This window comes from Myxocyprinus asiaticus, chromosome 22, assembly GCF_019703515.2.
Source record: "Myxocyprinus asiaticus isolate MX2 ecotype Aquarium Trade chromosome 22, UBuf_Myxa_2, whole genome shotgun sequence".
In the NCBI taxonomy this organism is placed as follows: Eukaryota; Metazoa; Chordata; class Actinopteri; order Cypriniformes; family Catostomidae; genus Myxocyprinus; species Myxocyprinus asiaticus.
In genome coordinates, this window is record NC_059365.1 from 37,523,088 (window position 1) to 37,538,219 (window position 15,132).

General features: G+C 36.7%; 1 protein-coding gene across 1 annotated transcript in view; it reads right to left on the reverse strand.

Annotated features, from left to right (window-relative positions):
• Window positions 1-15,132, reverse strand: part of LOC127412588 (complexin-1-like) — a 106,407-nt gene that overhangs the window by 24,140 nt on the left and 67,135 nt on the right. The window contains exon 3 of the mRNA XM_051649060.1: window positions 640-815. Within this exon, the coding sequence (XP_051505020.1) occupies window positions 640-815 (176 nt within the window). The remainder of the gene's footprint in view (window positions 1-639; window positions 816-15,132) is intronic.

The window sequence follows — 15,132 nt, forward strand, 5'->3', positions numbered from 1 at the left end:
CTCAGGTCATACTTGTGATGACATATAAAAAGTTTTGTATCAATACTCTAAATTGTTGCTAAGATATAGCCTCACGTCCATTTTTGCGTGTTCGCAATCAAATTCGATAAAGCGTTATACAAGAATGGTTTATCATAATAAATCTCAACATATTTTTGTCATTAACGTCTCTAGATGTTACGTGCAAACTTTCAAGCCAATCGGACATATGGTATAGGAGGAGTTCGAAAAAGTATGTTTTTCAGAAACTTCTAAATGGCGGAGCTGCTTGGCCCCAATTAACTTTTATATACCACGGAAGAAAACCTCGGGTTTGGAACGAGACGAGGCAAGCGTATTACAGGTTATTCACATTCATCAGTCATTTGTTTTGAATAAATAAATATGGAACAAGTGACCAAATTTATTAACAGATATTTATTTTATTAAAATAAAGTGTTGAATAGGAGGCTAGCTAAAATGTGATGCCTGTCTTGCATCGATTTGAAATTCTGTTTGTTAATTGGTTAGCTTCTATGGGAATAAAAGTTGTATCTTTTCATACGAGCCAAGTCATGCAATATCATATGATTTCAACATCTTGTACGAATTATTTGAAGTTGTCATGAGACTATGTTGATTATCTCATGGTATGTTTACCTTGTCCCTGATGCCCTGCCGAATCGATTCCCTCTCCGCCTCCATTTTTGCATACTTCGCCTTCCTCTCTTCCTCCTGTTGCCTGAGGGCTTCCTGTCTTTCTTCTTCCTTCCTCTCAGCATCAGGGTCCTTCTCCTCCTCACCGCCTAGCATTTTCCCCATGTCTTTGGTCGCCCCTTTAAGAGAATTACATTTAAATTATGCATTTGATTGAAGCTTTTGAAGTACATTCAAGGTATACATTTTAGCAGTTTGTGGAGCCCTGGGAATCTAACCCATGACCTTGACCTTACTTGCATCGTGCTCTACCAGTTCCCTCAGAGAGAAATGAGAACAAGAAATCATTCAACAGTCCATGAACTACATTTCACACAGATTTGGAGGATAACCTCTAACATTCTGTAAGGTGGATTGAATGATAAAAGAAAGTTCATCTGGTTTCTTTTATAAATTCCCTCAATGGTGACTGCTCTCTTTGTCAGTAGGACATGCAAGTAGGACAGGCAGCCAGAAAAGGACAATGGGTCAGAACATTACAATAAAAGGGCTCCATTAGGGCCATGAGGACAAACGGATTTTGACAGAGCAGATAATAAGCTCTGATTGCATTCTGTAGTGTATCTATGATGCTCTGTGTGTCCCAACTGTTGGTCAAACCGTATTAATGCAATGTGATATTACATTATGTCAGGCTTATTTTTGTTAATGAGGGTGTAATTAGCCTTTGTCAATAGACAAGTGCTCAAAAACACACAAAGCATGGTCAGAATTACTCTAAATGAACAGCTAGTAACCGTGATGTCCTTAAAGGTAATACAAGCTGAAGAGTATGTCAGCTGTGCATGAATATTTCATTATATCAAGGGAGTGCCATTAATATGCTGAAAGACAGGACACTGTGAGCTTCCCTACATACAGTACATAATCTATGGTATGTGAAAGTATGTTTAGAAAGCTATCTTGCACTTTTTTAATAATGTTGGATTTCTTTTCTTTTTTTTAATTATTATTATTATTTTATTGTGGCACTTTCCATGTTCCATTTTTTCCAAATTTTCCTAATTTGAAAGTCACTTTGGATAAAAGTGTCTTCTAAATGAATAAGTATAATGTAAAGCACAAAAAAATAAAAGGTGGTATTGTAAAACAAACAGACTAGGTTAGAAAGTACTCTCTTAAAAATAAAGGTTCTTCTATGTATTTTTTAGCATTTTAGGTTCTTAAAAAAACCAAACAACCATTTTTGCTGTATTGACCTGTTTTAGTCAAGTGAATTGTTCTTGAAGAATTACTTATTCAGAGTTATTATTATTATTATTATTATTATTATTTTATGTTACTTTCTGTTTTAAATTTGGTCACAATATTACAAAACATCTGTGAGGATCCTGTCTTTATGAATGTAAGAGCTGCTTTTAAAACTCTCTTTTTTAACTATGTTATTACCGTATGTTAAATATGTTTCTTTTGAAGCATAGTTAATTTAAAGGTTAATTTAGTTAAGTTAATAAAAAAATATTCAGTATTTTCCACATTAACTTACTGTTTAAATATAACTAATATTTTGCATTCTACTCTGGTGGTGTGAATAAAGTCTGTGCTTCATAATCTTATGATGTGTTGTTTATTAACTTGCATTATTTTCTACAAATTAACAATATACTGTATATTGACATGTTAGTACTTTTTATTTATTACAATGTGTTACAATTATCACATATCTCTAATTATACAGCCTGGGTGTTATGAATTTAACATCGTCCTATGTGCATCTCCAGTTTAACTGTATCCGACTCGATTATGTTTTACATGTAATGACAACTGACATATCAAAGATGTTTGAGGTAAAAATTTTAAGCTTTTGGCAAAGCATTTTCTGAACAAATTAGCAAAAACCCTGCTCTCTATCTCTGCACTCTCCCTTAATCACTGCTTGACTTTGGCAAAATGTCATATCACTTGAAAGATATAACTTTATTGAAAGAAAAATTAAAATTTTGCTCTAAGTAAACAGCAGTTTCACTTTATCAAGCTTTATAAATAGAAATAAACGTTTCGACAACTTTTGCCACATCCCAAAAGGTACAACAAAAGCTGGGTAGCTCAGCGAGTAAAGACGCTGACTACCACCCATGGAGTTGCAAGTTTGAATCCAGGGCATGCTGAGTGACTCCAGCCAGGTCTCCTAAGCAACCAAATTGGCCCGGTTGCTAGGGAGTGTAGAGTCACATGGGGTAACCTCCTCGTGGTTGCTATAATGTGGTTCGCTCTCGGTGGGGCGTGTGGTGAGTTGTGCGTGGATGCCACGGAGAATAGCGTGAAGCCTCAACACGCACTATGTCTCCGCGGTAACGCACTCAACAAGCCACGTGATAAGATACGTGGATTGATGGTCTCAGACGCAGAGGCAGCTGAGATTCGTCCTCCGCCACCCGGATTGAAGCGAGTCACTACGCCACCATGACGGCCTAGAGCTCATTGGGAATTGGGCATTCCAAATTGGGGAGAAAAAGGGGAGAAAATCAAAAAAAAAAAAAAGAAAGAAAGAAAAGGTATTTGGGGTTTTGGTCACAAACATGGTGGCACGGTCATACAGTGACTTCACATGAAACAGGTCAATAGGGTTCGTGAGTTGGCTATATCATTCTTTGGAGAGCCAAAAATATAGGTTCTTTAGCATACTGGTTTCTGCCTAGAGGAAAATGTTATTGCTCAGAAGTTGCACTCTTTCATATCTTAGGAAATGTAATGAAGTTATTTGTTTAGTCTCATTTAAGGATCAACTTTGTCTCAGATGTTTTCCTAAAATTCCTTAAGGGAAATAAAAATAGATACAAATGCAACCGTAACCTTTGTGTCTTTTTTAGGCTGACATAGCAGAACAGAAGTTATCCAAGTTCATGCAATATGTATTCATGTCATGTCGGTTTTTTCTGGGAGACGGAACGACATGTAAATGCATGAGGGGTTCTGTTTTTCAGTCCAGGAGTTTTGTTCTTCCTGGATCAGTTACAGTTGGGGGTGGCACAATGCCATTGTCCACCAGCTCATGAGGTCTGCGTTCAACCTGCGTGACATGTGGTCTCACATTTCCCACTCTCCAAAAATCGATTTTAATGAGGGCTGGGCCTCTCTGACAGCAGAGACATGTACAGACTTCAGACCTTCAGATCCATTGATTCACTCCTATTTCATCAGCCTGGGCTGTTCGTTCAAAAATACAGACAACTGCTTTTCACCATGCATGCAACAGACCAACACAACTTTATGGCTGATGCCTGAAAGAGGCTTTATGTGCACGAAAACCATTAATGATTAGATCAGAAGAAAGTGATAATTACTTAACACGATTTTGTAGGAGACAAATTGAGAGCATTCTACTGTACTGCTCTAAAGTCAACATGAAATCAAAATTGACCCTTGTCTTAATTCATGTTTCTAGCCTGTCTGTCAACATTAATGTAATAAAAGTTATGGCAACAATAGCAAATAACAATCATTTTGCAAAAGCGCTATCATTAGGATATGTTAAAGGGATAGTCATCCAAGATGTGTGTGACTTTCTTACTTCAGCAGAACACAAACAAAGATTTTTAGAAGAATATCTCAGCTCTGTAGGTCTATGCAATGCAAGTGATTGGTGGCCAGACTTTTAAAGCTCCAAAAAAGTACTTAAAAGTAAAAAAAAAAAAAAAAAAATGTTTCACTTACTTAAGAAGCAGAATGGCATGAGATATTAAGTCTTGTTTTCAGAGAAATCTAACAAACATTTGGTGAGGTTAATGCTTAAAACAATAAAAAAACTATTTGCCAATGGGGAAAATAGTTTTTTTCTTAACCCATTGGCCAATTTTGTTTTTTCTTGTTATAGGCATAAATGTAACTTATCTTTGTTAGATTTCTCTGAAAACAAGACAAAATATCATATCAATATTTTATTTATGTGTATATGTTACTTCATCTTGTTTAATGACAGTTAAGATATTTTTTACTGGAAAAAATGAAAAAAATAAATAAATAATAATAATTATATATATATATATATATATATATATATATGCAGTGTACGGAAAGCCCAGGTTTCACAATCCAATTAATTATCCTGTTAAACTTGAAAATACAGCACATTATAAAAGTCAAATGGGTTGTGAATGCCATTTCATGACTTTAAATTCTACTACAAGATCAGAAGTAACATTAATTCACTGTTTCACAAACTGATCCAATTAACTACATCTTCTCAGAGTGACTCACTTTAAAAATCCCCAATGTTACTCTAAGTCCAACTAAATGAAACACAATTATCTACACTCATATTACACTTCGGAGCCAGCCATTCAGCTTTATCACAATCAATAGGTCGAAATAGTACAAGTTTATGAGCTGTTTGGTCTAGTTTGAACAAAGCATGCCCACAAGAACAGCAGGCTTACACCAGCTCAGAAAACTGCCTCAAATTGAGTTCTGTGAAGACAGAATGAGTTTGTACAAATTTGGGAACATTTAGAAAGCAGTCTCCATCTTAAAAATCCCTTGATTTCAGAAGAGTTGACTCTAGGCTTTAATTTTAGGGCAAGATTAACCTATGAGGATTGTCTCTGCAGCAACTGAACTGAAACAACTCACTGGGGCATCCATGGAAAGGATTAGCTGACATAACTGAAAACTTGCTAAAAAAGATTCTGTAGAGAGCTGTCATCCTGAATAACCAGACGTTTGGAGTGGAGAGTTTATCCCTGCACTGAACAGCTTTAGCAAACTCTAGGTTTGAAATGAAAATAGCTAGTGTGTATTCTCCGAGTTGTATCTCTGGGTATATCTATTGCTCTTTTGAAATGCTCAACATGGTGAATGTTTTTGTAGTATCTGAAGGTAAGAACGAAAAAGTTATACATGACATTCGAGGTTTGTGTGAACACAAAAATGTGTTATTTGAAACTCTCTTTGCCCATTACTGCATTAAGTGGGCCTAACCATATTTGTTTATGGTTCTTTAGCCTTTGAAGTTACAGGAACATATAACAGAATTTGCAACCCAAGTTTTTTTTTAGAGGTGGAGCAAGTTACAAATAAAATACATTTTGATAAAATATCACAAATACTTTTTTTATTTGGAATAATGTGCACAGATGAATTGTTCACCAGTGTTGGGGAGTAGTTAACTAAAAGTAGCAAAGCTACTAACTTAACTACATTTTTCAGTGACTTGACAGTAGCTCAACTATTTTCTTAATAATGTGGCCTTTCCAGTATAGAGTTATATTTGCCAACAAGTAGCACTGTAGTGTTTTGTGACACTACAGTGCTACTTTTTCTTTTTCACATTGTATTGCAAATGCAGCAATGGAGCCAAGGGAGTAATCAAACACACTCACCTAAGCTGTCCTCTCTCTCATGTATCACTGGAAAACACAAATTAATTAAGTGAATCAATTCTTTTGGACAGCTCATGTTAACAGTTCATGTTAAAATTAATTATTCCCTTATATTTAGCATTGGGAATTCATTTTAGTGAGTTGGTTCTTTTAGATGGGTCAAATGATCTAGTTCACATAAATGATTCACTGATTCACCAGTTCTTTTACGTTGTCACATAATAACGTCACCATTACATAATTTTAACATACCGGCATCGTGATATAGATACTTAAACACTCAAATAAAGCTATAAGTGGGCACATATTGCGGATTATTACTTTTTTCTGTTGTTATAAATAAGGGTGTTTATTGTCATAAGTGATTCCTTCAGTAATTCTGCACATTGAATACGACCAGTATTAAAATGAATGGGAGAAACTGGAATGCCCAACGGTCAAGGGATGTTGAAATGAGGTCCCACCTTAAAGGTAAAAGAGCCAATCACCCTTTAGATACAGACATCGCCTGTCAATCAACTCGAGAACGTGCATGCGCATTAGCTAGACAAGCCAGGAAATTTAGTTTTTTAGTGTAATCTAAAGTAAAGAAGCATAATTTATGATTCCAATGTTGTCAGATTTTACTGCTGATTTGAAACATGTTCTTTGATCGCAATCGTGACCAACTGTTTTGGAGATTTCGGTCTTTCTCTATTTAAGAAGATAGGAGCTGTTCTTGTATGCTGCTGGTTTACATAGAAAAATAGCTGCCCGAGAGAGTTCCAAAGATGGCTGCCAGTGGACTGAATTGCTAGAAAGACTTTGACACGACTGACAAATATTGATTAGGTTTTGGATAATTTTCCTATATTTTGCACCTAAAGCACCCAATACAGCCAGTGATGCACAGAGCGGGGATGTTCCTGGGTGTTTACAGCATAAAGAGAATAAACTAATCTTAACTCCCCATTTTTTTTTACAGAAACCATGATCCAGCTTATTACATAGTAAAATGTATTTACATTTGTTGGATAAAGTTTTTGCATGCTTTGATAAAATGCTATTTAATTAAACTAAATCAAATCGTAAGCATATTTCCAGTACGGTTTACTTGTTATTAAAGAAACTTACATTTCGAACTGTCGTGACTGATTCAGTGTACTGTTGAGCTGAGAACTACTGTGACTGGATCATTGTCGATACAACTTTTACAATCAAGTCATAAACATATTTCCTGTAAGTAATATCTGTTTCACTTTCTGCTGTTCAGCAAAATACATTCAAAACAATAATTCCATCCCCCTGAATGAAACCCTCGGCACATGCATGCTCAGTATCAGCAGCTCAGCATGTCGGACATGTCCGAGAGAGGCGGTTTTCAGTTCGGTGTACTGTTGCGACCGGAGTGTTCAATCCGACTTGCTAGTCAGAGCGGTTCATTGCAAAGTAGAGTTGGTAAAATCAAACATCACTAGTTCTAGGATCATATTACTCCAGATCATTTCGAGTCGGGGTGTCAGGCACGTCCGAGAGCGTGTTATAATTGAGTAACTTGTGGTCAAATTTGGTGAACTGGTTCAATCAGTTCACTGAAAATGACCGGTTCAAAAGAACAATTCATTCACGATTAATCAATAACTTTATAGTAACCATGACTGTAGGAACTATGGTTAAATTTGTGGTTACTATGGTTTTTCTACAAATATCATGGTGAAGGTATTATGGTTACCGTAGTAAATATATAACTATCAAGTGATATTATTGAATTCCGCAGTCAGAACTAATTGCAGAATTAAATAACATCATCTGATTGTTGTATATCTAAAATATTTTCTTCTTTAAATAGCTACAATATAGTTAGCTATTTTTATTAGTAGCTTATAGTGTATCTTATTACTTGAGTAGCTTGACTGTAGTTTAACTAAGTTATGAGTAACTTGTAGCTTCTGGTAGGCTACAGATTGAAAGTAGCTTCCCCAACATTGTTGTTCACAAAAAGACCAAGGACAAGCAATACTGTAAGTAAATTGGGTCAATTTTGATTTTATGTTGACATGTTTGACTGTATGGGACAGTCAAAAATGGGACAGGATAAAATACAGAAAAGGAGATGGGTGGGCCACCACGCAACAAGCACTACACGCCAGACCACATCTCTGACCTAACCAAGAAAATTTGAAAGGGAAACCTCCTTCAAACATACATAAATGCATCAACTATCAATTAAATTTAGTGATTTTTCTACTTTCTCTCAAAGCAAAGTTTTTGAAGATCACAGACGAAAGCCGCAGCTTCCCTCTCCCATTTGAACTCCAGTGTTTTTAATTGTCTGTTTTTAATTTGAGCTGTTTTCACTCACATGACACTGGGTTTTGTCTCCATTCCTCTGCAGCACAGCACTGTTAATTTGCACTCCTAAGGGTTAATTAGCTCATCTGATCGTGACAAAGTCTCTGTGCCGCCATGTGAGACAGTAGCACTCTGAAAACTCTTTATAGCATCTCTGTGCAGTGTAGCGCTATCTACTGCTAAGCCACTTGTGCAGACCAGACCAGAGTCCCTGAAGTAGTTCTCTTCATAACAAGCAGCTAACAATGCTAAAGCTAATAGGGTTCGAGGCTCTCCTCTATGTGTCATTGTGCTTGTTGGCCGAGAGGCACAGAGCTCTATGAAACACAGCAAAGTGATGCTTGAGTTTTTTTTTTTTTTTTTTTTTTTTTTTAAATGGCACAATGTGGACTTAAAATGCACTATGTTGCATGAAGTGAGCATGTTTGGTTAAGTATGTCTATTTTGGCAGAAAGTGATGGAGATGGCATACTTGACAGGTGGCATATCCTCATATCTTTGTGCAGTTGACAGTATGTGTGTGTATGTGTGCATGTGTGGCCTTACTGTGAGAAGATGTGTGGGTAGATGAGAACAAAATGTGCCACTCTTTACCTAAGTGTGTTTAAATGTGTGTGAGTGTGTGTGTGTGTAAAGAGAGAAAATAGAGAGTGGAACTCAAGATCATGTTATTAAAGGCAGAATAGCTTTTTACGTTTGGAAAGTCCTCATAAACCATATATACAAACGTGTGTGTGTGTATACGGGTTTGGGTGGTTTACGAGGAAATTTTTTTAGGTTACGAACTGGTAATTACAAGGTTATTATGCTATAAATGTGGTTTATGAGGACATTTCTAGTATCCCCATAATTCAAATCACTTAAAAAACATACTAAATTATGTTTTTTTGAAAATGTAAAAATGCAGAAAGTTTTTTGTGAGGGTTAGATTTAGGGGTAGGGTTAGGGTTAAGGGATAGAATCTATAGTTCGTACAGTATAAAAATCATTATGTCTATGGAGAGTCCTCATAAGGATAGCCGCACCAACATATGTGTGTGTGTGTGTGTGTGTGTGTGTGTGTGTGTGTGTGAAGGTCATCTCTACACACTGAAGGGCTGTGATGGGTGACCGAATCCCCCGTGGAGTGCGGGCATGTGCAGAAAGCTGCAACTCAAGGACTCTGTATTCCTCTCTTGCTCCATCTGTCTTTATCTCACACCTGCTAAACAGCCAGAGCTCAGTGCCACACCTTCCCCCTGCAGAGACATTAACCTCCACCATCAGCACAGATACGACACTGGACAACCACCTTCACAGCATCACCTTCACAGTAACACACAGAATAGATGGTCAACTATTGGTTGCACTAAAAGCAGGCTACCCGGGCTTAAGCCCCAAATATCTTCGGTCTTTCAACACAGTATCCATAATACCAAATATCAACTCAGTTCAGTACCGACACGCTGTCTTGTTGGGCAGCTGCTTTGCAGCACTAATGCAAATGTGCACATATGCAGTTGTGGTTTGCATGCAATTACAATTACGGCTGTGTCAGTAGAGTCTTGATGAAATATTGGAAACACTGTTGAGTTGGTCCATCCGGAAGCTGCAAGTACCAAATATTAAGACATTTAACCTTAAAAACTATGAGTACAAATGTGCTCAAGGAATTTTCAAAGTCACAAGCCAAGACGTTTGCAAACTTTGGCAAATCTACCAATTACTTTTTTCTTATAAGCACCTATTTTGGCCTATTTACAGCCTGCTAACTTCTAATGTATTATATTTAGGTTTTTTTCTCAAAGGCTGGCCCCATACGTATCCACAGAGATCTGAGAATATCCACTGACCCTAAAACTACACCTAGGGTCAACCCCTCCACTATACTGTCAATATGTTAGCCGTCATCACATACTGTATGTCATGAGACGTCTTTAATACCTCCAAATTAAATTATGATTCATGATGTAGGATATAATGTTGTGCCTCTACCTTGAAAAGATACGACAAAAATAGGAATTGTCTTTCTTTCATTGATTATCTTCATAACTCTAAAATAATTATGTATTAATATTATTAATAACTGAACTTTTCCTTGGAAAAGTCAAAAGGTGATGCTGAAATTTACCAGGCTGGCTGGGATTTAATCAAAACAGATCAGTGTGTTGATACACAAAGATCCATAGTCTTTATACTTTTCGGTGGAATCAGCCTATGAATGGCTTACTTATAGTTGACTGCATGTTAAGCTGAGATATGAAAATTTATTTTAACGTAAAAAAGTGTATAAAATATTATTTTAAATATAATATAATTTAAAATATATATACAATAAAATTGTAATTGATAGTCCAGTCGAATGTAATATCTTGAATCCTTGAGGCTCAGATTTTTATTTTATTTCATTATTTTTTTATTTTTTTATTTTTTATTTTCTTTCCTCTCTACTCATTTAGCTAATTAAATGGTTTTGTTATTGCTATTGCAATATTTTAGAACAAATGCCTACTCATATCAGACAAACACTTAGCACTTTAGGAATACTATGGTCCTAATAAGGTTCCCGACATGGTCTTCTGCTGTTGAAGCCCATCCGCCACAAGGTTTGATGTGTTGTGCATTCTGAGATGCTATTCTGCTCATTACAATTGTATAGAGCGGTTATCTGAGTTACCATAGCCTTTCTGTTAGCTCAAACCAGTCTAGCCATTCTCTGTTGACCTCTCTCTTCAACAAGGCATTTCCGTCCACAGAACTGTCGCTCACTGGATGTTTTTTTTGTTTTTGGCACCATTCGGAGTAAATTCTAGAGACTGTTGTGTGTGAAAATCCCAGGAGATCAGCAGTTACAGAAATACTCAAACCAGCCCATCTGGTACAAACAATCATGCCATGGTCTAAATCACTAAGATACATTTTTTTCCCCATTCTGAAGGTTGATGTGAACATTAACTGAAGCTCCTGACCCATATCTGCATGATTTTATGCATTGCACTGCTGCCACACAATTGGCTGATTAGACAATCACATGAATAAGTAGTTGTACAGGTGTTCCTAATAAAGTGCTCATTGAGTATAATTATTACTTAACATATTAACATCTACACAGCAAATTCACCAGTGTTAAAATTCCAGTGTTAAGGCAAAGTGTTGAGATTCTAGTGTTAGATTTTGTGAGATTAATATTATTCTGTGTTAGAAGTTGGTATTGTGGGTGTAAAATCACAGAGTTACTGGTATCCAACACCTGCCAGTGTTATTTTCAACATCCGGGCATTAGGGCAGTGATGCGGCTGAGGAATTTTCCAGATTCCATTTTCCCTGGCTTCGCAGAGAGCAGCTACTGGTAAGTAGAGCTACTTAAAAGTTTGCATTTCTTAAACATTTTATATCTAAATGTGTTATTCTCTGCGTGTTAGTTTAATTATTTCAGTTGGCTACCTAGAAGGCCTGAACCAGCCAAAGATGTCCTTGACCATTACTTTCGGTCATAAAATAGTTTGTATTAAAGAGATCTTTAATATCTGTGGGTATATTATTTAGCCGTTTTTCTCAATAAGTAGTTATTTATGGTGTACATCCGGGCATGTTGCGTCAATTTTGTTTCCGCTGGTGCCCTAAAAAAGCGTGAATTCCACCTAGTGTGCACCGCATATCTGTCTTAGTTTAGGAATATTTGAGTGCACTGTAAGTAGCCACACATTCTCAGAATCAGGTAAACACAACTATTTACTATTTTATGTTGCCAGCTGTCCAGTATTATCTGCCAAGTCTCGTATTTTGGCCGAAATGAGAGCCCTTTGTTCCCTGCCTACTCCGGATGCGAGCATCGCGTCAAAAGCAGATGAAGCTGTGAGAGTAAATGGATGCCATGCTCCTTTTTGCACTACATGCGCTGTCGCTACTTCTGCCAACAAGACAATTAAACAGTTTAGAACGTTCTATTCGATGCATCCAGTGTAGACCACCTCAAGCCATTGGGTTGCATCAATGTACATGCGCACCCGGTGTAGCTAGACAGTGCGTTATAGTGGCTTCAAAAGCCCCAGCAGGCGAACATCCTGTTTCTTAACATGCATGCAATCCTGTCGAATGCTGCAATGTTGAAGGGAGACCCCTCACCATTGGCAACCCTTATTATTTTTTATTATTCATTCAGTTGCATGTATTTAACAGCTGCTGATCTTGACCGCGATAATGGTGTTGCGTTCATCTATTAGAGGTTTGTTTTTATTTTTAGCCTTTAGGATGGCCACAAGGATTCCAGTTTTTATATTGTGATGGACAACAAACTGTTGAATATCGTTGTTGGCACTGATTTTGTTGATAAGATGCCAGTGTTTGGTAAGACTGTTTGTCTATTTACTGAGAAACAAGATTAGCATTGTTTCACAAATGGAGACATTTGTAGAGCACTTTCATGCTTTTTATGTTGAAAAACAAGAGCTGTTCTACGCTCCCGAATCAATTCTGCCTGGTCCATTGCGGTACTATAAGCCCTTTTAAATTAAGAAGTTGTGTGGAACAAATTCACTTTTCTATTTTGTACCAGACATTTGCTTTGGATAAGTCAGTTACTTGTTACCTTGTGCACTTATATACAGTGCATTTTGAGTGTCCTGTAAAAATTGTAAAGTGTGTAGAAGAAACAATAAATGTATTTTTTCTTTTAGTTTTTGTATTATACCGTGTCCTAACCAGATGCGACGCGACACAGCAACACTCGATAAAAGATATCTTTTCCATGTTAATCAGAGTTTTTGTCCTAACCAGCTGCGACACACAATGAGCGACAGCAACAGGGCTTTCTATTTTTGGAATGGTTTCTATATGTTGGTGCGGCTATCCTTATGAGGACTCTCCATAGACATAATGATTTTTATACTGTATGAACTATAGATTCTATCTCCTAACCCTACCCCTAAGCATAACCCTCACAAAAAAACTTTCTGCATTTTTACATTTTCAAAAAAAACATTGTTTAGTAAGTTTTTTAAGTGATTTGAATTATGGGGACATTAGAAATGTCCTCATAAACCACATTTATAGCATAATACCCTTGTAATTACCAGTTCGTAACCTAAACAAATGTCCTCGTAAACCACCCAAACCTGCCCACACACACACACATGCACCTAAAATTCACAGTAAGGAAGGTAAAAATAGAAAAGCAGTGAGCATTAGGCTTCACCAATATGATATATTATGTCTTTAAGCAAAGGTCAAGGAAACTAAGAACTGTGCAAAATTCTAGAACCAAAATGGAAGGATTTGGCCAGCATAATGTGCTCAAATGAGAAGTGTTTTTTTTTTTCCTTTCCTTTCCTTTCTTTCTTTTTTTTTTTTTTTTTTTAAGGAAGTGAGGTGTACCTCCTAAATATCCCAAGAATCGATAGGAGAAGGTGGCAGGAGTTCTGTCATGGAAGTATTTTATCACCTATTCACCATCATTATCTTCCCAAACCAGCATGACAGGAGCCGGGAAATGGGACTGATTGTGCAGGGCTGGGCTGATCCACCACTGGTCTTGGATATTTTGCAGGAAAGGCCACCATCTATCTCCTGCATGCAGGAGTTAAACAGCCCATGGGTCCATTGTAGCTTATGTCTAATTCACAATACATGACAATCCCTTGAGAATCTCAAGGAAAGTGCAAATGGAACCCATAAATGGGCTGTGTTTTTGTTGAGTTGAGGTTTTTCCTGGAAATAATCAGAAAAATGACATGACATAATTCAGCTATTTCCTAATCTCAGCCTTAAACCTGATGTGTGAAATATTTTCAATGTTAAAATATTTTCTCGTATCTCAGCTTAAATAAGCAAAGTCAACTTTAAGTAAGACATTGATTTCCCAGAGAATTGTAAACACTGTGGCTCTGTGACGCCATGAAATCATTGCTCTGTATGTTTGAGCTTTCCGACTGCCCGACACAGCAACATTGGCTCAACCAGTGGCAAGAGTTGGGAGCTAGACTATCTGTTTGTTCGACCTATGGCAGATGGAGGGATTTGGAAAAGCTGTTTGAAACAATGTTAATTATGAATTCTGTCTGATGCATATTGCACAGAAAACTGGAAAGCACTTCTGAAAATCGCAGTTATCAGTGAAGCAACTTCCTGGAGTCAGGGTGCAAAGGTTTTACTTAATCTGTCAGAAAACAAAATTGTGTTTCAAAGGTACCGGGTTATATATTTTGAGAGCTAGAGAGGAAGAACTTATTTCTGGATTTGTCAAATTTTTCCAGGTTTGTGGCTTCAAATCTTTGGAAAATATTCAGAGTTTTGTTAAAAGCACTAACCACTTAGGGCTCCCGAGCCACCAGGGGGCCCCACAAACAAGGTCGTTTTTTAAAATAATTGTAAAAAAAAAAAAAAAAAAATTTTTTTTTAATATACTAAAAGCTGCGAGTAAGCCTCTAAATAGGATTTCGCTTAGGGCCCCCATATGCTCAGAAACGGCCCTGCAGGGGTTGATTTTTAATAAAACAAATTCCAACTTTCTTTTTTTTTTTTTGTTATATGAAGGTCACATTAAAACTTTTTACCATGACTTCATGATGTATTATTGGTACTTATCAAATGCTTTTTATGTACATATTTTTTTTTCTGTTATAGCCTTTTGTCCCAGACCCAGACTTTAAATACTAAACTATGAAAATCCATTATAAAAATAACAATTATTTAATGTTTAGAACTATGATAATCTAAACAAAAAGTAAAATAAACGTCCTGGTTACTTGCGTAACCTCCATTCCCTGATGGAGGGACACTAGAGGTCGATGTAGTGACACTAGGGGTCACT